The sequence below is a fragment of the Eleutherodactylus coqui genome, chromosome 6 (assembly GCF_035609145.1).
Source record: "Eleutherodactylus coqui strain aEleCoq1 chromosome 6, aEleCoq1.hap1, whole genome shotgun sequence".
NCBI classification, from domain to species: Eukaryota; Metazoa; Chordata; class Amphibia; order Anura; family Eleutherodactylidae; genus Eleutherodactylus; species Eleutherodactylus coqui.
Genome location: NC_089842.1, coordinates 6,853,335 through 6,877,265, shown reverse-complemented (window position 1 = coordinate 6,877,265; position 23,931 = coordinate 6,853,335). Strand labels below are relative to the sequence as shown.

The 23,931-nt window shown below is 48.0% G+C and overlaps 1 protein-coding gene across 2 annotated transcripts in view; it reads right to left on the bottom strand.

Moving 5' to 3' along the window:
- The window catches only part of LOC136631773 (NXPE family member 1-like), a 301,785-nt gene that overhangs the window by 42,088 nt on the left and 235,766 nt on the right, over positions 1–23,931 (bottom strand). The window contains exon 7 of one of the 2 annotated variants that reach the window (XM_066606108.1): positions 22,413–22,628. In XM_066606108.1, the coding sequence (XP_066462205.1) occupies positions 22,413–22,628 (216 nt within the window). Of the gene's footprint in view, positions 1–22,412; positions 22,632–23,931 lie in introns of both variants that reach the window. The other variant, XM_066606106.1, reaches the window with a different exon arrangement.

The following is a 23,931-nucleotide window of genomic DNA, read 5'->3' as shown; positions in this document are numbered from 1 at the left end:
ATGAGCATTGAAACATATAAAAATTGTTTACAAAAATTATATGACTGAGCCTTGTGGCCCTAAGAAAAATTGCCCGTTCGGCGTGATTACGTCAGGTTTCAGGAGGAGGAGCAGGAGGAGGAGGATGAATATTATACACAGATTGATGAAGCTAAAAGGTCCACGTTTTTGAGTGTGATAGAGAACAATGCTTCCATCCGCGGGTGCAGCCTACGTATTGTTTAGGTATCGCTGCTGTCCGCTGGTGGAGAACAGAAGTCTGGGGAAATCCAGGCTTTGTTCATCTTGATGAGTGTTAGCCTGTCGGCACTGTCGGTTGACAGGCGGGTACGCTTATCCGTGATGATTCCCCCAGCCGCACTAAACACCCTCTCTGACAAGACGCTAGCCGCAGGACAAGCAAGCACCTCCAGGGCATACAGCGCGAGTTCAGGCCACGTGTCCACCTTTGACACCCAGTAGTTGTAGGAAGCAGAGGCGTCACGGAGGACGGTCGTGCGATCGGCTACGTACTCCCTCACCATCCTTTTACAGTGCTCCTGCCGACTCAGCCTTGACTGGGGAGCAGTGACACAGTCTTGCTGGGGAGCCAGAAAGCTGTCAAAGGCCTTAGAGAGTGTTCCCCTGCCTGTGCTGTACATGCTGCCTGATCTCCGCGCCTCCCCTGCTACCTGGCCCTCGGAACTGCGCCTTCGGCCACTAGCGCTGTCGGATGGGAATTTTACCATCAGTTTGTCCGCCAGGGTCCTGTGGTATAGCATCACTCTCGAACCCCTTTCCTCTTCGATTTCACTGTGAAAGTACCCCAGAAATATTAGATTAGATAATCTGTTCTATTATTAAAATATAACTTTTATTATAGGACTTTATTTAAAATACACTAAATCACACCACTAAATGGCCCAGCACACATCAGAAAACTAGACGAACATAAACATACAAACACCCAAAGAACATACAGGACAGGGGGTAGGTATATCACCTTATCGTGGTGATCCGCTATACCAATGTAAATTACCGTTCCCTTAATAGATTTACAGGTATGGTTATATTGCTATTTATACAGCGGTAATAACGGTATAAATTTTATTTCAGAAGGCGAAGGATGATAGACAAATAATATTTAATCGACGCGTTTCTACGGCCCTGATGTAATAAGTGAGCCGATTCATCAGGATCAAGACGAATAGCCTCTGTCTTTTGTACTCAAATGCCCCAAATGAAGAATGGTTCGTAGGGCTTATAACACTTATATGTAGTTAGTTCGTGATTATTTCTATTGTCCTTCTAGAGGTACAGGTGGTCGGCGCCTGCGACCGATAATACCACTGGTTTATACTGTATTTAACATGGTGGTATATTTGCCTGGGCACAGAATTGCCTGAAGTGTTTCTAGTACTTCTGATGGAGTAGTTCAGAGGGTTAAAGAGTGTAACTCAAGTATATGGGGATATCCCCTCTTTTTGCGATCAGAGCCGATGTTAGCACTTGCATCAAATATGTGGATGATGTGGTATTTGATGCTTATACCCACATCTCCAAAGTGTTTATGCCCAATGGCTAAAGATCGCACTGTTTAATATATCAGTGTAAGAGTGCTCTGTTTTTAGGCTAGGAGGACTGATAGTCATCAGAACATCCACTTAAGATAGTACAGATAAAGCCCTGAGAAATTCAGATAACATATGTCTCAGTTTTGGGCAATCTGTGCTTATCTAGTTGGAAGTCTGGACGTGGATTCTCGCCCTAGAGTTGGTAGAAACTATACTTGATTGTAGCCTCCAGCAAGAGCCCTGCACTCCTCAAACACCTCTATGTCTGCACTTCACAGCGTCTTAGCCCATACTGACATCCCGTTTAACGCTTGAGCGTGCGGGTGCGTGGCGGCGTACTTGCGCTCCAACACTTGCGCTAGCGACGGCTGGACGGTGCGCTGAGAGACATTGCTGGATGGGGCCGAGCACAGCGGAGGTGAGGGTGTGGGTACAGGCCAGGAGACGGTAGCGCCTGTGTCCTGAGAGGGGGGTTGGATCTCAGTGGCAGGTTGGGGCACAGGGGGAGAGGCAGCGGTGCAAACCGGAGGCGGTGAACGGCCTTCGTCCCACCTTGTGGGGTGCTTGGCCATCATATGTTTGCGCATGCTGGTGGTGGTGAGGCTGTTGGTGTTGGCTCCCCGGCTGATCTTGGCGCGACAAAGGTTGCACACCACTGTTCGTCGGTCGTCTGCACTCTCAGTGAAAAACTGCCAGACCTTTGAGCACCTCAGCCTCTGCTGGGTGGCATGGCGCGAGGGGGCGCTTTGGGAAACAGTTGGTGGATTATTCGGTCTCGCCCTGCCTCTACCCCTGGCCACTGCACTGCCTCTTCCAACCTGCCCTGCTGCTGCACTTGCCTCCCCCGCTGAAGACCTGTCCTCAGTAGGCGTAGCAAACCAGGTGGGGTCAGTCACCTCATCGTCCAGCTGCTCTTCCTCCGAATCCTCTGTGCGCTCCTCCCTCAGACTTACTCCAATTACTACTACCTGAGTGATAGACAACTGTGTCTCATCGTCATCGTCCTCCTCAACTCGATTGTTCAATTCCAAGCACCAAAGAATTAGTGTCCAAATTTTACGTATGGAATCTAATTCTCTCACTTCCTGATGTCATCTATATATATATAAATGAATGTCTGTCTGTCTGTCCTTTATGCATTACTACACCATTCATCCAATCGCCATGAAACTTTTGGAAGTTGTTGAGTACACTCCTGGGAGGATTACTGGCATAGTACAAGTATCCTACGACAGGTGGCGCGCGTGTGAGCATCGTCGATAGTTATGCCGCCCAGACAAAGATCTTTTGATTTCCATCTCAAGCACGAAAGCAAAAGGCATTACAAGCAAGCGTGTTCAACTACAAAATGATGCATCCGCAGAACGTTTCGCAAGACAATTGCTGGATATTGAGAATGCTGAGGTAAAATGAAAGCTGTGATAGGTTGCTATTTCTTATATTGCTGAGGTAACATGAAAGCTGTGCTGTGATTGGTTGCTATAATATACTGCTGAGGCAACATGAAAGCTGTGCTGTGATTGGTTGCTACTTCTTTTACTGCTGAGGTAACATGAAAGCTGCGCTGTAATTGGTTGCTATATATTATACTGCTGAGGCAACATGAAAGCTGTGCTGTGATTAGTTGCTATTTCTTATACTGCTGACGAAACATGAAAGCTGCGCTGTGATTAGTTGCTACTTCTTATACTACTGAGGTTAGATGAAAGCTGCGCTGCGATTCGTTGTTATATATTATACCACTGAGGTAACATGAAAGCTGCGTTGTGATTGGTTGTTATATATTATACCGCTGAAGTAACTTGAAAGCTGCGCTGTGATTGGTTGTTATCTAGATATATAAAAACTAATGTATTTATTAGAGATGAGCGAACGTACTTGTCCGAGCTTGATATTCGTGCGAATATTAGGGTGTTCGGGATGCTCGTTACTCGTAACGAGCACCACGCGGTGTTCTGGTTACTTTCAGTTTCCTCTCTGAGACGTTAGCGCGCTTTTCTGGCCAATTGAAAGACAGGGAAGGCATTACAACTTCCCCCTGTGATGTTCAAGCCCTATACCACCCCCCTGCTGTGAGTGGCTGGGGAGATCAGATGTCACCCGAGTATAAAAGTCGGCCCCTCCCGCGGCTCGCCACACATGCCTTGTGAGTTAGCTGAGGGAAAGTACTATCGTGCTGGTGCTGCTGTAGGGAGAGCATTAGGAGTCAGTGTAGGCTTCAAGAACCCTAAAGGTCCTTCTTAGGGCCACATCTACCTGTGTGCAGGCTGCTGCTAGCAGTGTTTTTTTTTTCTCAAAATCGCCTCTGCAGACCGTTGCACCCGGCATTAGGGACAGAAGTGCTGCATAGGCAGGGAGAGTGTTAGGAGTGAGTGTAGCCTTCAAGAACCTCAACGGTCCTTTCTAGGGCCAAATTTAACCGTGTGCAGTACTGTGCTGGCTGCTGTTAGCAGTGTTGCATTTATTTTTTTTTCTAAAAATCGTCTGTGCAGAGCATTGCACCCTCCATTGATACTACAGGGACAGAATTGTATAGGCAGGGCCACAACACAGTTATTGTTCATTGAATATACGCAGTGGGTCCTTCCCTTTGCAAAAAAGGAAAAGAAATTATATTTGGCCTGCCTGTGTCAGTCCTAAGGTCTCCGTGTACGTGTGTGCTGCGTGGACAATGTACAAAAATCAGACGCAACCAGCTACGGTTTACTGCAGGCTTGCGCCATTGTCTTTCCTGACTGGCAAATACCTGCTCTGCTAGAGTTAATAACTCTGCTACACTAAAGTTGTGTGTCACTTTTTCAGGGCCACACTACAGTTCTAAAAGTTATTGTTCATTGAATATACGCAGTGGGTCCTTCCCTTTGCAAAAAAGGAAAAGAAATTATATTTGGCCTGCCTGTGTCAGTCCTAAGGTCTCCGTGTACGTGTGTGCTGCGTGGACAACGTACAAAAATCAGACGCAACCAGCTACGGTTTACTGCAGGCTTGCGCCATTGTCTTTCCTGACTGGCAAATACCTGCTCTGCTAGAGTTAATAATAACTCTGCTACACTAAAGTTGTGTGACACTTTTTCAGGGCCACACCACAGTTATTAAACGTATTGTTCATTGAATATACGCAGTGGGGCCTTCCATTTGCAAAAAAGCAAAAAAATTATATTTGGCCTGCAGGCTTGCGCCAATTTATTTCCTGCCTGGGAAATCAAATCACTGGTAATACAGCATGCTGAGGGGTAGGGGTAGGCCTAGAGATCGTGGACGCGGCCGAGGACGCGGAGGGCCAAGTGAGGGTGTGGGCACAGGCCGAGCCAGTGCGGTGGCCAGGGGTAGAGGCAGGGCCAGACCGAATAATCCACCAACTGTTTCCCAAAGCGCCCCCTCGCGCCATGCCACCCTGCACAGGTCAAGGTGCTCTACGGTGTGGCAGTTTTTCACAGAGACGCCTGACGACCGACGAACAGTGGTGTGCAACCTTTGTCGCGCCAAGATCAGCTGGGGAGGCACCACCAACAGCATGCGCAGGCATATGATGGCCAAGCACCCCACAAGGTGGGACGATGCCTGTTCACCGCCTCCGGTTTGCACCACTGCCTCTCCCCCTGTGCCCCAACCTGCCACTGAGATCCAACCCCCCTCTGAGGACACAGGCACTACCGTCTCCTGGCCTGCACCCACACCCTCACCTCCACTGTCCTCGGCCCCATCCAGCAATGTCTCTCAGCGCAGCGTCCAGCCGCAGCTAGTGCCACAGTTTGAGCGCAAGCGCAAGTACGACGCCACGCACCCGCACGCTCAAGCGTTAAACGTGCACATTGCAAAATTGATCAGCCTGGAGATGCTGCCGTATAGGCTTGTGGAAACGGAGGCTTTCAAAAGCATGATGGCGGCGGCTGCCCCGCGCTACTCGGTTCCCAGTCGCCACTACTTTTCCCGATGTGCCGTCCCAGCCCTGCACGACCACGTCTCCCGCAACATTGTACGCGCCCTCACCAACGCGGTTACTCCCAAGGTCCACTTAACAACGGACACGTGGACAAGCACAGGCGGGCAGGGCCACTATATCTCCCTGACGGCACATTGGGTGAATTTAGTGGAGGCTGGGACAGAGTCAGAGCCTGGGACCGCTCACGTCCTACCCACCCCCAGAATTGCGGGCCACAGCTCGGTGGTGGTATCTGCGGCGGTGTATGCTTCCTCCACTAAAGCACCTTCCTCCTCTTCCTCCTCCACCGCAACCTCTGTCTCGCAATCAAGATGTGTCAGCAGCACATCGCCAGCAGTCGGTGTCACGTGGCGTGGCAGCACAGCGGTGGGCAAGCGTCAGTAGGCCGTGCTGAAACTACTCAGCTTAGGAGAGAAGAGGCACACGGCCCACGAACTGCTGCAGGGTCTGACACAGCAGACCGATCGCTGGCTTGCGCCGCTGAGCCTCCAACCGGGCATGGTCGTGTGTGACAACGGCCATAAGCTGGTGGCGGCTCTGCAGCTCGGCAGCCTCACGCACGTGCCATGCCTGGCCCATGTCTTTAATTTGGTGGTTCAGCGCTTTCTGAAAAGCTACCCCCACTTGTCATACCTGCTCGGAAAGGTGCGCCAGCTCTGCGCACATTTCCGCAAATCCCACACGCACGCTGCCACCCTGCGGACACTGCAACATAGGTTTAATCTGCCAGTGCACCGACTGCTGTGCGACGTGCCCACACAGTGGAACTCTACGCTCCACATGTTGGCTAGACTCTATGAGCAGCGTAGAGCTATAGTGGAATACCAACTCCAACATGGGCGGCGCAGTGGTAGTCAGCCTCCTCAATTATTTACAGAAGAGTGGCCCTGGTTGGCAGCCATCTGCCAGGTCCTTGGAAAATTTGAGGAGTCTACCCAGGTGGTGAGCGGCGATGCTGCAATCATTAACGTCACCATTCCTCTGCTATGCATCTTGAGAAGTTCCCTGCAAAGCATAAAGGCAGACGCTTTGCGCTCGGAAACAGAGCCGGGGGAAGACAGTATGTCGCTGGATAGTCAGAGCACCCTCATGTCTATATCTCAGCGCGTTGAGGAGGAGGAGGAGGAGCATGAGGAGGATGAGGAGGAGGGGGAAGAGACAGCTTGGCCCACTGGTGAGGGTACACATGCTGCTGGGCTGTCATCCTTTCAGCGTGTATGGCCTGAGGAGGAGGAAGAGGAGGAGGATCCTGAAAGTGATCTTCCTAGTGAGGACAGCCATGTGTTGCGTACAGGTACCCTGGCACACATGGCTGACTTCATGTTAGGATGCCTTTCTCGTGACCCTCGCGTTACACGCATCCTGGCCACTACGGATTACTGGGTGTACACACTGCTCGATCCACGGTATAAGGAGAGCCGTTGCACTCTCATTCCCGAAGAGGAAAGGGGTTCGAGAATGATGCTATACCACAGGGCGCTGGTGGACAAACTGATGGTAAACTTCCCATCCGACAGCGCTAGTGGCAGAAGGCGCAGTTCCGAGGGCCAGGTAGCAGGGGAGGCGCAGAGATCAGGCAGCATGTACAGCGCAGGCAGGGGAACATTCTCCAAGGCCTTTGCCAGCTTTATGGCTCCCCAGCAAGACTGTGTCACCGCTCCCCAGTCAAGGCTGAGTCGGCGGGAGCACTGTAAAAGGATGGTGAGGGAGTACGTAGCCGATCGCACGACCGTCCTCCGTGACGCCTCTGCCCCCTACAACTACTGGGTGTCGAAGCTGGACACGTGGCCTGAACTCGCGCTGTATGCCCTGGAGGTGCTTGCTTGTCCTGCGGCTAGCGTCTTGTCAGAGAGTGTGCTTAGTGTGGCTGGGGGAATCATCACGGATAAGCGTACCCACCTGTCAACCGACAGTGCCGACAGGCTTACACTCATCAAGATGAACAAAGCCTGGATTTCCCCAGACTACTCTTCTCCACCAGCGGACAGCAGCGATACGTAAGCAATACGTAGGCTGCACCCGCGGATGGAAGCTACGTTCTCTCTCACCATCCAAAACGGGGACATTTCTGCTTCATCAATCTGTGTCTAATATTCCTCCTCCTCCTCCTGCTCCTCCTCCTGAAACCTCACGTAATCACGCTGAACGGGCAATTTTTCTTAGGGCCACAAGGCTCACTCATATAATTTTTCTAAACAATTTTTATACGTTTCAATGCTCTTAAAAGCGTTGGAACTTTAAGTTGAACCAATTTTTAGTTAAACTGGGCTGCCTCCAGGCCTAGTTACCACTTAAGCCACATTAACCAAAGCGATTAATGGGTTTCACCTGCCCTCTTGGTTGGGCATGGCCAATTTTTTGGATGTACATTAGTACTGTTGATACAGCAATTTTTGGGGGCCCTCGCCTACAGTGTAATCAAATGAATTTTTAGCCCACCTGCATTACAGCTGACGTTACATCCGCTGTGTTGGGCAATGCAATGGGATATTTTTGTGTATCGCCGGTGGGTTCCAGGGAGCCACCCATGCTGTAGGTGCACACGGAGTTTAACCTACATCTGTCCACTTGTAAAGAACCCCAGTCTGACTGGGGCATGCAGTGTGGGCCGAAGCCCACCTGCATTAAGCACGACATTACTACCTCAGCTGTGTTGGGCAATGCAATGGGATATTTCTATGTACCACCGGTGGCTTCCTGGCACCCACCCCTGCTGTGGGTCCACAGGGAATTATAAATGCATCTGTTTCCACTTGTAAAGAACCCCAGTCTGACTGGGGCATGCAGTGTGGGCCGAAGCCCACCTGCATTAAAGGGGTTGTCCCGCGCCGAAACGGGTTTTTTTTTTTTCAACCCCCCCCCCCGGTCGGCGCGAGACAACCCCGATGCAGGGAGGTAAAGGAAGCTTACCGGAGCGCTTACCTTAATCCCCACGCTCCGGTGACTTCAATACTTACCGCTGAAGATGGCCGCCGGGATCCTCTGTCTTCGTGGACCGCAGCTCTTCTGTGCGGTCCATTGCCGATTCCAGCCTCCTGATTGGCTGGAATCGGCACGTGACGGGGCGGAGCTACACGGAGCCTGCATTCTGCACGAGCGGCTCCATAGAAGATTGCAGAAGACCCGGACTGCGCAAGCGCGGCTAATTTGGCCATCGGAGGGCGAAAATTAGTCGGCACCATGGAGACGAGGACGCCAGCAACGGAGCAGGTAAGTATAAAACTTTTTATAACTTCTGTATGGCTCATAATTAATGCACAATGTACATTACAAAGTGCATTATTATGGCCATACAGAAGTGTATAGACCCACTTGCTGCCGCGGGACAACCCCTTTAAGCACGACATTACTACCTCAGCTGTGTTGGGCACTGCAATGGGATATTTTTATGTACCGCCGGTGGGTTCCAGGAAGCCACCCATGCTGTCGGTCGACAGGGACTTCACAATAGGGAGTTGTACCTGCCTGTGTCTATGAATTAAAAAGTCCGGTCTGACTGGGGCATGCAGAGACACCTTGATAGAATGAATAGTGTGTGGCACATAGGTTCCCCATTGCTATGCCCACGTGTGCAGCTCCAGATGGAGGTGGCACAGGATTCTATTTCTCATTGCTTCTGTACAGCATTGTGGGCTATCGCCCCGCCCCTTTTAAAGAGGGTCGCTGCCTAGCCGTGCCAACCCTCTGCAGTGTGTGCCTGCGGTTCCTCCTCATGGCAGACGCACTTCTTAATAGACATGAGTGTGGCGTGGCATGAGGGCAGCTGAAGGCTGCGCAGGGACACTTTGGTGTGCGCTGTGGGGGGGAGGGGGGGGCGGTTGGGCAGCATGTAACCCAGGAGAAGTGGCAGCGGAGTGTCATGCAGGCAGTGATTGTGCTTTGTTGGAGGTAGTGTGGCGCTTAGCTAAGGTATGCATTGCTAATGAGGGCTTTTCAGAAGTAAAAGTTGTTGGGAGGGGGGGGGGCACTCTTGCCGCTATTGTGGCTTAATAGTGGGACCTGTGAACTTGAGATGCAGCCCAACATGTAGCCCCTCGCCTGCCCTATCCGTTGCTGTGTCGTTCCCATCACTTTCTTGAATTGCCCAGATTTTCACACAAGGAAACCTTAGCGAGCATCGGCGATATACAAAAATGCTCGGGTCGCCCATTGACTTCAATGGGGTTCGTTACTCGAAACGAACCCTCGAGCATCGCGAAAAGTTCATCCCGAATAACGAGCACCCGAGCATTTTGGTGCTCGCTCATCTCTAGTATTTATGTATGTCTGTCTTCACAGCAACGCGCGATGGGTAAGCTAGTGTATGTATAAAAAAAAAGCTAGAAGAATGTAGTATTTACAACATACCCTAAGATCAACAATAAACAGTTCTTTAGAGAACTGACAGACCAGCTTTTGGCTGACACAGTAGAACATAAAGTGATGGGAGGAGACTTTAATACGGTGCTCAATGCGGCTGAGGATCGCCGCAGCCGCGCAGCTGGTGGAAAGACCTCAAGATATCATGATGTCGCATTCCAAAACTTTACTAATACACAGCAATTAAGGGATGTGTGGCGGGAAATCAATCCAGAAGGTCGTGAATTCACACATTATTCCCACGCACACGACTCTTGGTCCAGAATTGACTACTTATTGGTGTCTCCTAATTTATTGTCTACAGTTTCTAACGCAAGTATCACAGAACTTGTGATCTCAGATCACGCCCCAGTGATGTTGACATTGCATGATATAATTTTTAAGGGTGTGAACTATTTATAGAAATTATCTACATATTTGGCTGAGGATGAGACCTTGCGGGCATTGTTACATGGGTGGTGGTTGGAATTTATGTCAGACAATGAGATACATTCTGATAATCCTAAATTGCTATGGGACACAGTTTAGGCTGTTATTAGAGGCAAATTGATTGCATACACAATTACGCTAAAAAGAAAGATCAAGGATAAAATTGGCCAATATAGCTCTATCTTACACAACATTTCAATCCAACCCAAACTTACAGAACAAACAGTAATGGATGAAGACCAAAGAATCTTATGAAACATGGTTATACAAACAAGAGCAATTGTCACATACCTATAAGGAAGCGCGCTTATTTAAATTCGGCAACACAGCGGGCAAACTTGTGGCCAAACAAAGACCCCCTTTGTGATATCTAATATCTTAGGCCTGAAAGACCAATCTGGTAAGATGCAATCACATCCGGAAAAAATGAATATCTTTTACAGATATTAGACGCAATTGTACACCCAATCCCCGATACAGCCAGTCGTCCCAATGGCTGTCCCCCCTAACATAACATTGGCTGCGTTGAGCGACAAACAATACTCCCTCTTAAATGTGAATATATCACAGATAGAAATACAGGAAGCCATTTCAAATCTAAAAAAAACAATAAGGCCCCAGGACCAGATGGATATATAGGACAGTTCCTTAAAATACTAAAAGACCAAAGGTCTCTGCAGGAGACTCCTATCCCATTGAAAATGAGCCACACCCCATATTAAACTACTCCCCAAACTGGGTAAAGACCTCTCGGATGCAACAGCCTATCAACCAATTTCCTAATTAACGCTGATTTAAAGCTAATGGCAAAGATTATGGCAGACCGTCTAACCACTATACTGCCACATCTAATTTCTCCCTTACAGAATGGCTTTGTGAAAGATAGATCCACTACAACAAATATAAGGAAAATACTAACAATCCTTGATGATATTAAAATCAACCCGGCAGCTCACCTATTTTCGGCACCACTGACGATAGAGGCTGAAAAAGCATTTGATAATGTTTCATGGAGTTGGCTGAGGATAGTTATGGAAAAGTTGGGCTTTACAGGCCCCTTCTGTTCATATATATTGAACCTTTACACCTCCCCGCTGGCTGCAATCTACACTCCGGGCTTCCTCTCCTCAAGGTTTCCATTACAGAAAGGTACCAGGCAAGGGTGCCCCCTCTCCCGACTCCTATTCAACATTGCAATAGAACCATTGATACATATGCTGGAGGGAAGCGATGATATAGCAGGGATCAAAATCCGAAAAAGGACTATTAAATCAATGCTCTTCACGGATGATATCATGCTAGCACTTGCACAACCTCATACGGCTCTGCCGCGGGTCTTTGCCCTACTAGAAACATTTGGGAAACTATCAGGATTTAAGGTTAACACCACAAAGTGTGAATTACTAGATATCTCTCCCCGCAGCAACCTACACAATATTGACATTACAAAATCCCTGTCACTCTGGTTAAGAACTCTATCAAATACCTGGGAATAAATGTAAGTAAGGTCCCTGAGAGCTTATATTAACTAAACTATCCCCCAGTTATACATAAAATCATAAGCGAACTTCAGGAAGGACTAACCCCCCACTATCCTTTTTGGGACATTGTCACCTAATTAAAATGATTAGCTTCCCAAAGCTACATTATCAACTGCAGGCTATCCCACTTTTTCTGAGAAGACAAAACATAGGAAAGCTTTAAGCAGCATTCTCAGCATTCATTTGCTTTGAAAAAACTTATGATGTCTAGAAATAGAATTAGATGAAACTTCCCAGATGTACGTACATACAATGTAGCTAGCCTGGTGAGGCACTCGTTAGATTGGTTGCAAGGATCTGACTATTTTTCAAATTAAGAACTAGAAATGAAATTGCTGCATCCCTGAAGTTTAAACGCTGTCTTACATACAAGATTTGCTAACCTCTCACTCAAATATGGCAAGAGACACTATCGCAGCCAGGAGAATTACGCGCAAAGTCTATAAACTATCATTCAAAGCGTCAAAAAATATCAATCTGTGGGGACACCCGGAATTTAGAGAAGGGCAGGTAAATAAAATGTTTAAAGAACAGCGTAGTAGGGGTATTGGGAGAATCCAACACCTTTCACATCAGAAGGAGCCTAGATATAGAACATTCAAGGAAATTCAGGAAACGTATGATCTACCTGCATCGCATTTTTTGCCATATGCACAGATATGGGGATTTTTGCGCTCACGGTTAATTGATATCTCTAAAGAGGCAATAATAATCCAATAGATTCACTTATAAGGAACCCTGGACTGAGACATTCAATATCTGATCTATACTATCGATTTAGGGAAGGGTGGATATTACTGGACAATGACCAAATGTTCAAAAGATGGGCACGGGAGCTACAAGACGCAGAGATACCCCACAAAAATTGTGCAAAGTTGGGATTCAGTAAGGAAAGCCATAACCATAATACAGCAACTAAAATATCTACTAAAAATGGAGAGATTGGAAATAGAGAGGTGTGCAGAATGTCAAGCGACAAGGTGGCATGTTTTTATATGGTCATTCCGTGTCAGTTCAACCAACGCTCCCGGTCGACCATCTCAGATTTCAATGAAACTTTGCACAAAGATAGACCCTGACCCTAAACTAAGATAGCCAGAATATTAGGCTTCAGACTGCTTTGGTTCACGAGCTACAGGTCCTAATCTAGGGTGTTGTCATGTGATTACAGCGCGCAACCTGAAAAAAGGGGCGATTTCAATCCATTGCCAAGCCAGTTCCAATGACTCTAGAGCAATGATAGTTTTGGATGGATGATTCTAGTTTGCAATATAATACTTTTTCCTCTGTAGACCGACGGCAAATGACATGGTGATTAGAGATGAGCGAGCACCAAAATGCTCGGGTGCTCGTTACTCGGGACGAAATTATCGCGATGCTCGAGGGTTTGTTTCGAGTAACGAACCCCATTGAAGTCAATGGTCGACCCGAGCATTTTTGTATATCGCCGATGCTCGCTAAGGTTTTCATTTGTGAAAATCTGGGCAATTCAAGAAAGTGATGGGAACGACACAGCAACGGATAGGGCAGGCGAGGGGCTACATGTTGGGCTGCATCTCAAGTTCCCAGGTCCCACTATTAAGCCACAATAGCGGCAAGAGTGGGCCCCCCCCCCTCCCAACAACTTTTACTTCTGAAAAGCCCTCATTAGCAATGCATACCTTAGCTAAGCACCACACTACCTCCAACAAAGCACAATCACTGCCTGCATGACACTCCGCTGCCACTTCTCCTGGGTTACATGCTGCCAACCCCCCCCCCCCCCCCCCCCGTACGACCCAGTGTCCACAGCGCACACCAAATTGTCCCTGCGCAGCCTTCAGCTGCACTCATGCCGCATGCTGGCCTCATAGCCACACCACCCTCATGTCTATTTATAAGTGCGTCTGCCATGAGGAGGAACCGCAGGCACACACTGCAGAGGGTTGGCACGGCTAGGCAGCGACCCTCTTTAAAAGGGGCGGGGCGATAGCCCACAATGCTGTACAGAAACAATGAGAAATAGAATCCTGTGCCACCGCCATCAGGAGTTGCACACGTGGGCATAGCAATGGGGATCCTATGTGCCACACACTATTCATTCTATCAAGGTGTCTGCATGCCCCAGTCAGACCGCGGTTTTTTATAAATAGTCACAGGCAGGTACAACTCCGCAATGGGAATTCCGTGTGCACCCACAGCATGGGTGGCTCCCTGGAACCCACTGGCTGTACATAAATGTATCCCATTGCAGTGCCCTGGCCAGCAGAGCTAACGTCAGATTAAATGCAGGTGGGCTTCGGCCCACACTGCATGCCCCAACCTAACCGGGGTTTTTAATTCATAGACACAGGCAGTTACAACTCCCTATTGTGAAGTCCCTGTGGATCGACAGCATGGGTGGGTGCCAGGAAGCCACCGGCGGTACATAAATATATCCCATTGCAGTGCCCAGCACAGCTGAGGTACTGTCATGTTTAATGCAGGTGGGCTTCGGCCCACACTGCATGCCCCAGTCAGACTGGGGTTCTTTAGAAGTGGACACATGCAGTTACAACTCCGTGTGGACCGACAGCATGGGTGGCTCCCTGGAACCCACCGGCGGTACATAAATATATCCCATTGCATTGCCCATCACAGCTGAGGTAATGTCATGTTAAATGCAGGTGGTCTTCGGCCCACACTGCATGCCCCAGTCAGACTGGGGTTCTTTGGAAGTAGACACATGCAGTTACAACTCCGTGTGGACCGACAGCATGGGTGGGTGCCAGGAACCCACCGGCGGTACATAAATAATTCCCATTGCAGTGCCCAACACAGCTGATGTAACGTCAGCTTTAATGCAGGTGGGCAAAAAATTAATTTGATTACACTGTAGACGAGGGCCCAAAAAAATTGGTGTACCAACAGTACTAATGTACCTCAGAAAAATTGCCCATGCCCAACCAAGAGGGCAGGTGAAACCCATTAATCGCTTTGGTTAATGTGGCTTAATTCGTAACTAGGCCTGGAGGCAGCCCAGTTAAAATAAAAATTGGTTCAGGTGCAAGTTTCAACGCTTTAATGAGCATTGAAACGTATAAAAATTGTTTACAAAAATTATATGACTGAGCCTTGTGGGCCTAAGAAAAATTGCCCGTTCGGCGTGATTACGTCAGGTTTCAGGAGGAGGATGAATAGAATACACAGATTGATTAAGCTAAAAGGTCCACGTTTTTGATGGTGATAGATACTTCCATCCGCAGGTGCAGCCTACGTATTGCTTAGGTATCGCTGCTGTCCACAGGTGGAGAAGAGAAGTCTGGGGAAATCCAGGCTTTGTTCATCTTTATGATTGTAAGCCTGTCGGCACTGTCGGTTGACAGGCGGGTACGCTTATCCGTGATGATTCCCCCAGCCGCACTAAACACCCTCTCTGACAAGACGCTAGCCGCAGGACAAGCAAGCACCTCCAGGGAATACAGCGCGAGTTCAGGCCACGTGTCCAGCTTCGACACCCAGTAGTTGTAGGGGGCAGAGGCGTCACGGAGGACGGTCGTGCGATCGGCTACGTACTCCCTCACCATCCTTTTACAGTGCTCCCGCCGACTCAGCCTTGACTGGGGAGCGGTGACACAGTCTTGCTGGGGAGCCAGAAAGCTGTCAAAGGCCTTAGAGAGTGTTCCCCTGCCTGTGCTGTACATGCTGCCTGATCTCTGCGCCTCCCCTGCTACCTGGCCCTCGGAACTGCGCCTTCGGCCACTAGCGCTGTCGGATGGGAATTTTACCATCAGTTTGTCCGCCAGGGTCCTGTGGTATAGCATCACTCTCGAACCCCTTTCCTCTTCGGGTATGAGAGTGGAAAGGTTCTCCTTATACCGTGGGTCGAGCAGTGTGTACACCCAGTAATCTGTAGTGGCCAGAATGCGTGTAACGCGAGGGTCACGAGAAAGGCATCCTAACATGAAGTCAGCCATGTGTGCCAGGGTACCTGTACGCAACACATGGCTGTCCTCAGTAGGAAGATCACTTTCAGGATCCTCCTCCTCCTCCTGAGGCCATACACGCTGAAAGGATGACAGGCAAGCAGCAAGGGTACCCTCAGCAGTGGGCCAAGCTGTCTCTTCCCCCTCCTCCTCATGCTCCTCATGCTCCTCCTCCTCAATGCGCTGAGATATAGACAGGAGGGTGCTCTGACTATCCAGCGACATACTGTCTTCCCCCGGCTCTGTTTCCGAGTGCAAAGTGTCTGCCTTTATGCTTTGCAGGGAACTTCTCAAGAGGCATAGCAGAGGAATGGTGACGCTAATGATTGCAGCATCGCAGCTCACCATCTGGGTAGACTCCTCAAAGTTTCCAAGGACCTGGCAGATGTCTGCCAACCTGGCCCACTCTTCTGTAAATAATTGAGGAGGCTGACTCCCACTGCGCCGCCCATGTTGGAGTAGGTATTCCACTATAGCTCTACGCTGCTCATAGAGCCTGGCCAACATGTGGAGCGTAGAGTTCCACCATGTGGGCACGTCGCACAGCAGTCGGTGCACTGGCAGATGAAACCGATGTTGCAGGGTGCGCAGGGTGGCAGCGTCCGTGTGGGACTTGCGGAAATGTGCGCAGAGCCGGCGCACCTTTCCAAGCAGGTCTGACAAGCGTGGGTAGCGTTTCAGAAAGCGCTGAACCAGGGAAAAGTAGTGGCGACTGGGAACTGAGTAGCGCGGGGCCGCTGCCGCCATCATACCTTTGAAAGCCTCCGTTTCCACAACCCTATACGGCAGCATCTCCAGGCTGATAAATTGGCTATGTGCACGTTTAACGCTTGAGCGTGCGGGTGCGTGGCGGCGTACTTACGCTTGCGCTCCAACATTTGCGCTAGCGACGGCTGGACGATGCGCTGGGAGACATTGGTGGATGGGGCCGACCACAGCAGAGGTGAGGGTGTGGGTGGAGGCCAGGAGACGGTAGTGCCTGTGTCCTGAGAGGGGGGTTGGATCTCAGTGGCAGGTTGGGGCACAGGGGAGAGGCAGCGGTGCAAACCGGAGGCGGTGAACGGCCTTCGTCACACCTTGTGGGGTGCTTGGCCATCATATATCTGCGCATGCTGGTGGTGGTGGCTCCCCAGCTGATCTTGGTGCGACACAGGTTGCACACCACTGTTCGTCTGTCGTCTGCACTCTCAGTGAAAAACTGCCAGACCTTTGAGCACCTCGGCCTCTGCAGGGTGGCATGGCGCGAGGGGGCGCTTTGGGAAACAGTTGGTGGATTATTCGGTCTGGCCCCGCCTCTACCCCTGGCCACCGCACTGCCTCTTCCAACCTACCCTGCTGCTGCCCTTTCCTCCCCCTCTGAAGACCTGTCCTCAGTAGGCGTAGCAAACCAGGTGGGGTCAGTCACCTCATCGTCCTGCTGCTCTTCCTCCGAATCCTCTGTGCGCTCCTCCCTCGGACTTACTGCCCTTACTACTACCTCACTGATAGACAACTGTGTCTCACCGTCATCGTCCTCCTCACCCACTGAAAGCTCTTGAGACAGTTGCCGGAAGTCCCCAGCCTCATCCCCCGGACCCCGGGAACTTTCCAAAGGTTGGGCATTGGTCGCGACAAACTTCTCCGGTGGGAGAGGAACCATTGCTGGCCATTCTGGGCAGGGGCCCGGGAACAGTTCCTGGGAGTCTGCCTGCTCCTCAGAATGTGTCATTGTAATGGAGTGAGGAGGCTGGGAGGAAGGAGGAGCAGCAGCCAGAGGATTCAGAGTTGCAGCAGTGGACGGCGCAGAACTCTGGGTGGTCGATAGATTGCTGGATGCACTTTCTGCCATCCACGACAGGACCTGCTCACACTGCTCATTTTCTAATAAAGGTCTACTGCGTGGACCCATTAATTGTGAGATGAATGTGGGGACGCCAGAAACGTGCCTCTCTCCTAATCCCGCAGCAGTCGGCTGCGATACACCTAGATCAGGAGCTCGGCCTGTGCCCACACCCTGACTTGGGCCTCTGCGTCCTCGGCCGCGTCCACGTCCTCTAGGCCTACCCCTACCCCTCAGCATGGTGTATTACCAGTAGTGCAGAAACAGAACGCTGTAATTAAATGTGCCGCTTATTGGCCTGTGGTTGGAGGCTGACTTCGCTTACGGAACGCACAGCAGAGGCAGGAAAGAATTTTGCGCAAGCCTGCTGTAACACTTAGCTGGCTGCGTATGAATTAGGACAACTACCCCCAGCAGATCCCCAGTACACTGAGGACGGTCACAGGCAACCCAAATAGATTTTTTTTCCCAAATGTTTTTGGAAAGGCCCACTGCCCATATACACTAAATATGTCTTCTGTCCTTGCCTCACCACTACTGGCACTGGACAATGTAAAATTACTGCAGGACGCAATGCTCTGCACGGCCGATATACAAAAAAAAAAAAAAGTGCAACACTGCAAAAAGCAGCCTCCACAGTACTGCACACGGTCAGATGTGGCCCTAAGAGGGACCGTTGGGGTTCTTGAAGCCTAAAATACTCCTAACACTCTCCCTATAGCAGCTCCGGCACCAGCAGCACTTTCCCTCCTCTATGTCAGAATAAATCTGTGGCGAGCCGCGGGAGGGGCCGATTTATATACTCGGGTGACACCTGATCTCGCCAGCCACTCACTGCAGGGGGGTGGTATAGGGCTTGAACGTCGCAGGGGGAAGTTGTAATGCCTTCCCTGTCTTTCTATTGGCCAGAAAAGTGCGCTAATGTCTCAGAGATGAAAGTGAAAGTAACCCGAACATCGCGTGGTACTCGTCACGAGTAACGAGCATCTCGAACACACTAATACTCGAACGAGTACGTTCGCTCATCTCTAATGGTGATTTATTTGCTTGCCCTGTTTGACAATATAAACATTTATATAAACATTTGCTTCTTTCTTGCAAACTAGAATCATCCATCACACATAAAATTGTAGTATAATTTCCTTAAAAAACAAACATATTAGACAATGGATAAACATTTCAACATTTGCCTCTGTAAAATGCTAGTACCTAAAGAATTTGAATCAAGCAGAGTAAATATTTTACTCATTAAACATGTAAATGTTACCATGCAGGGCAGCGCAGGGTCCCACGGTCAGCGCGCGCCACCCCGGCGTCGGCTCCGGCGTCCTGGAGCCCTGACGTCGGGGCTCTCCCGGCGACGTGGAATGGCTGGTGTGCGGCGGCGTGGGCGTGTCCGCCCGTACTCATCCACCTCTCTTGTGCAGTAGTGGGGGAGCTGGCTTGTTGCGCTTCCTTTCTGCTCATTTTTCACTTCATCTTTGCTGGTGCACAATCAGTCACTTGTAAACTAGAGTTATTTATTACACAAATGCTAGCCTTAGATGATCTTAGTATCCAATATGGATAGAGTGCTAAATAAGCCCAGTGATCACTGGAATATACCACAATCATTATGCAACACTCAATGATATTCTGACCATCTTAGGCCAAAGCTTAGGGCTCACCTGAACTCGCCAGGCAATTTTTAATCACATAAGTTTCTTGAGCACAAAAAGTTGTCTCATTCCAAAAATAATTTACCTTCTCATGATTTCCAAACTAATTATACATCCGTGCAAAACTTACACTTATTTTATTATTTGACCTCCGCGAGTGCATAGGACCTTCACAGGCATTGATATTTTCCCATCTAGAAGGTCTGGGAACAAAATGAAAAACATTGAATCTTGTAGAGCAAAAAATTCTCTTCCAAATAGAACAAAAATGAAAAAAATAAAAATGGAGTACATTCCGATTTTCGCCTTTGAAAAAGGGAAAAATTTGCATAAAACTGTTTTTAGCCATTTTTGACTCATTGTATCTTAAGAGCTCTGCATCCTTTTGGGTCCATAATGTGAATAATGAGAACCATTTCTATGGAGTATACATTGATACATTCAGAGCTGAGTTGGATCGCATTGATTAGGAGTTATTACTGCTTAAAATATGAGTTTTATTTTGCGCGATAGAATTTTTCAGCTACTTTGACATGCAATGGTGGCAGAATGATGATAAGAGTGGCAGTCTAGGTACAGGAAGTTTTCATTGCAATGATCACCAATAGAAAGACAAGTTGTGTGTTTGTTTTTTGTTTTTTTTGGCTTGATTTTTTTGTTGTTGTTGTTGTTGTTTTGCTGTTTTACTTTTATCTTGTGGACTCCAGTCAAATAGGCAGTTTTAGGGTGACTACCCACTACAGTTCTTTTTCACTGCAAAATTTGTAGCGTTTTTTTTCTCCAGGGGTCTATGGGACTTGTTAATGTTAAAATCGCGATCGCGCAAAATCGCAATTTACCACAAAATCACCATTTTGCACAATCACGATTTTAACATTAACAAGTCCCATAGACCCCTGGAGAAAAAAAAACACTGCGAATTTCGCAGTGAAAAAGAACTGTGGTGGGTAGTCACCCATAGAGGTTTATAAATGTGGAAACAATGGAGTGTACGGAAGTATATATATGTACAACTAGCCGATCTTCTCGACTATAATTATACAGACTGTACATATGGCAACCTGGACATAGCCAAACTTGCTGGTGTGCAGTGATACCACAGTGGGCCAGTGGGATATTTTGAATCACAGTGGGAAAATGTGTATATTGAATGTATATCAGCTGGGATATACTATAATCTTTTGTACTTAAAACCTGTAAGATGTTGAATTGATTTAAAATATTGCTATAAAAAGGAGTTTTCAAAAAAAAAAAAAAGAATGATGTTGGGAAGGCCGAACTTTTAAATTTCTATTTTGTATCTGTTTTCTCTCAGAATGTAGCTGGAACATCAACTGATCTTCCCTGTGCTATTGGGGGAATAAAAAATGCAGGCAATCTATAAGCAGATAGATTGTAAGGGAACACTTAGCTAACAAATGAATTCAAGTCTCAAGGTCCAGATGAATTACATCCTAGGATACTAAAGGAAGCAGCAGAGATAATTGCTGAGCCACTCACCATAATCTTTGAAAATTTCTGGAGAGCAGAAGAAGTCCTAGAAGACTGGAAAAGAACAAATGTTGTCCCTATCTTCAAAAAAGGGAAGAAGGTGGATCCAGGAAACTGCAGGCCTGTGAGCCTGACTTCTATACTGAGAAAGATCTTTGAACAAATTATTAAACAGCATGTATGCAAGTACTTGGATGAAAATGGAGTGATTAACCAGAGCCAGCATGGGTTTGTAACAAACAAGTCATCCCAGACGAATCTAATTTCCACTGGGTTGATCAGGGAAATGCAGTAGATATAGTATATCCTGACTTTAGTAAAGCATTTGACAAAGTATCTCATACCAAAAATGACCAAATATGGGATTGACAAAGCAACTGTTAGGTGCATTCAAGACAGGCTGAGTGATCGTACTCAATGAGTGGTCATAAATGGCTGCACATCCAAGTGGAAGAAAGAAGCAATTGGGGTACAACAAAGCTCTGTTCTAGGCCCAGTGTTGTTCAACATTTTTATAAATAATCTGGAGGAGTAAATTGATGGGAAACTGATCAAGGAGGGATAGCTAACACTAGGGCAGAGAGAGAGGGTATTCAAAAAGATCTAGAAAAGCTTGAACAGTGGGCGGCGACTAACAGAATGGTATTTAACAAGAAGAAATGCAAAGTCCTACATCTGGGCAAGAAAAATGAAAAAAAAAAACACATACAGAATAGAAGAAATTGGTCTAAGCAACAGCACATGTGAAAAAGACTTGGGTATACTAATAGATCACAGACTGAACATGAGTCAACAGTGTGATGCAGCAGCCAAAAAGGCAAACACAATTCTGGGATGTATTAAGAGAAGCACGGAGTCTAGATCACGTGAGGTCATTATCCCCTCTACTCTTCCTTAGTCAGACCTCATCCGGAATACTGGGTCCAGTTCTGGGCACCCCACTTTAAAAAAAGACAGAGACAAACTGCAGCAAGTTCAGAGAAGAGTTACCAAGATGATGAGCGGTCTGCAAATCATGTCCTATGAGGAACAGTTAAAGGATCTGGGAATGTTTAGCTTGCAGAAGTGAAGACTGAGAGGAGACTTAATAGCGATCTACAAATATCTGAAGGGCTGTCACAGTGCAGAGGGATCAGCCCTATTCTCATTTGCACAGGGAAAGACTAGAAGCAATGGGATTCTATAATTCTATGATTCAAAAGAAAAATTAAAAAAGCTATGGCGGTAAGAAAACAATTTTGTTATTTTCCAAAGATGTTTTACTTTTTTTTTGAAGTAGTACAGCAAAAAAAAAACAACTGTACATATTTTGTATCATCATAATCATATTGCAGACAGAATAAAGTTATGTCATTGTTGCAGTTTGTACGCTGTAAAAACAGGTTCCGCCCCCACCCCTCCCCCAAAGATGGTGGAACTGCTTGTTTCCATTTCACTCCACTTGGAGATTTTTGAAAGTTTTTCAGTTCACTATTTGATATATTAAATAGCACCACTGAAAAATACAACTTTTCCTGCAAAGAACAACCCTCCGACAGCAGCGTCAAAAGTTAAATAAAAGAGTTATGATTTGTGGAGAAGAGAAAAATGAAAAAAAGGGAAGCGTCATTAGGGGGTTAACATATTTGTGATGCAAACTTGCAATTTTTACTCCTTTGTAAGAATTAAAACGTACTTTTGATTTTGCCCACCATGTACTCATACCACTGCCTTACGATGGAGTCTCCGAACATGTGAATAAACTTCCCCTTCAGGCACTTGTCCAATTCTTCCAGGCTGCTATATGTCAGAGTGCTGCACCCCTTCGGATACCACATGTTCTTCATAGCATATCCGCTGGGATACTCCAACTTCAGACCAATTTTGCATCTTTCTTCAACGGAAGTATTGCCTGCTAAGATAAAATCACCGGTGTACAATCCATGAAACGGCTCCATTACATCTATGAGAATGAAGGTGCTTCTACATGCGTCTATTTGATACAGTTCTTTTATGTCATTTATGAAGGCGATGTCAGGAATGGGTCATAAATAGGATAAATTCTACTCCTTTTTTCTCTGAGTTTGGCATTGACATCTCTCTCTAAACAGCACATATAAAAGTTCCCCGATTGGGCAACACAGTTTCAAAGGTCACTGCACTGTTCTTTTATAGTTGGTGATGGATAAAACGTTTCTACCATCAATTCTCAAAATATTTCTCCATTCCATATGTAACTTGTAGCATCAGTACAATGCCTCTGCAGTGCCACCTACTGGATAGTAACTTCTAACAGGCCTTACAACATGACTTAGGCCCCCTGCACATGGGCGGAAATTCTGCGTCGGGATTTCCTGCAGAATTTCGCCCGTGCACGCCTGCATAGGATTGCATTACAATACGCAATCCTATGCAGATGGCCATTATTTGTCCACGTGAAATCACACGCGGAAAACAAATCGCGGCATGCTCTATATCCGTGTGGGTCTGGCAGAGACCCACACAGAGATGTAACTCCCGGGCCGTTGACTGCCCTCTGCGCATGCGCCGGCTGGCCAGCAGCTGGCACATCAAAGAGCCGGAGCCACGGGAGAGGTGAGCGATGCACTGGTCCCTGCAGGGGCTCAAGGTTGGGTGCTGCTGCGAGAATTGGCAAGTGGTGGGCGCCCACTAAGGAACTGACTTGTTTCTGTCAGAGACTTTGGACAGTGGAAGTGGGCAGGGCCTCAACAGCGTGAGTTTTATGAGCTTTTTGGCACCCAGAGAGAACTGCAGGTCATACGGTACAGAGGTGTACCCCCGGGGTGTTAGACACTTTCAGGAAGCACCTGGGAGAAGCCAAAAGAAGCTAAGCTGCCAGAGAGAGTGACGGTCTGCAGTGGCTTAACAGTGTTGCAGGAGCCGAGCATCACACCAGCATCTGAGGAGAGCAACAGTCTTCAAATCAGGATCAAACCTGGGACCGCTCCCCGAAGTAGTGCACACCAAAAGATACCAGCTGGTGTAGTTTCTTCACCAGACTGATGCCAGCGACTTCCATTAGTGACATATAACCCCACGTGCAGCAACCACTGTTTCAGTCAGTCACAAGGGGAGACACCCAGCTGCAGCTGGAGTATTGGCATAAGCCCATGCTTTACAGTGACTCATCTTTGGGGTGCTGTGGATCCTCAGGGGCGAGGTTTACAAACTGTTTTTTGTTTTCAGTTTTCCTA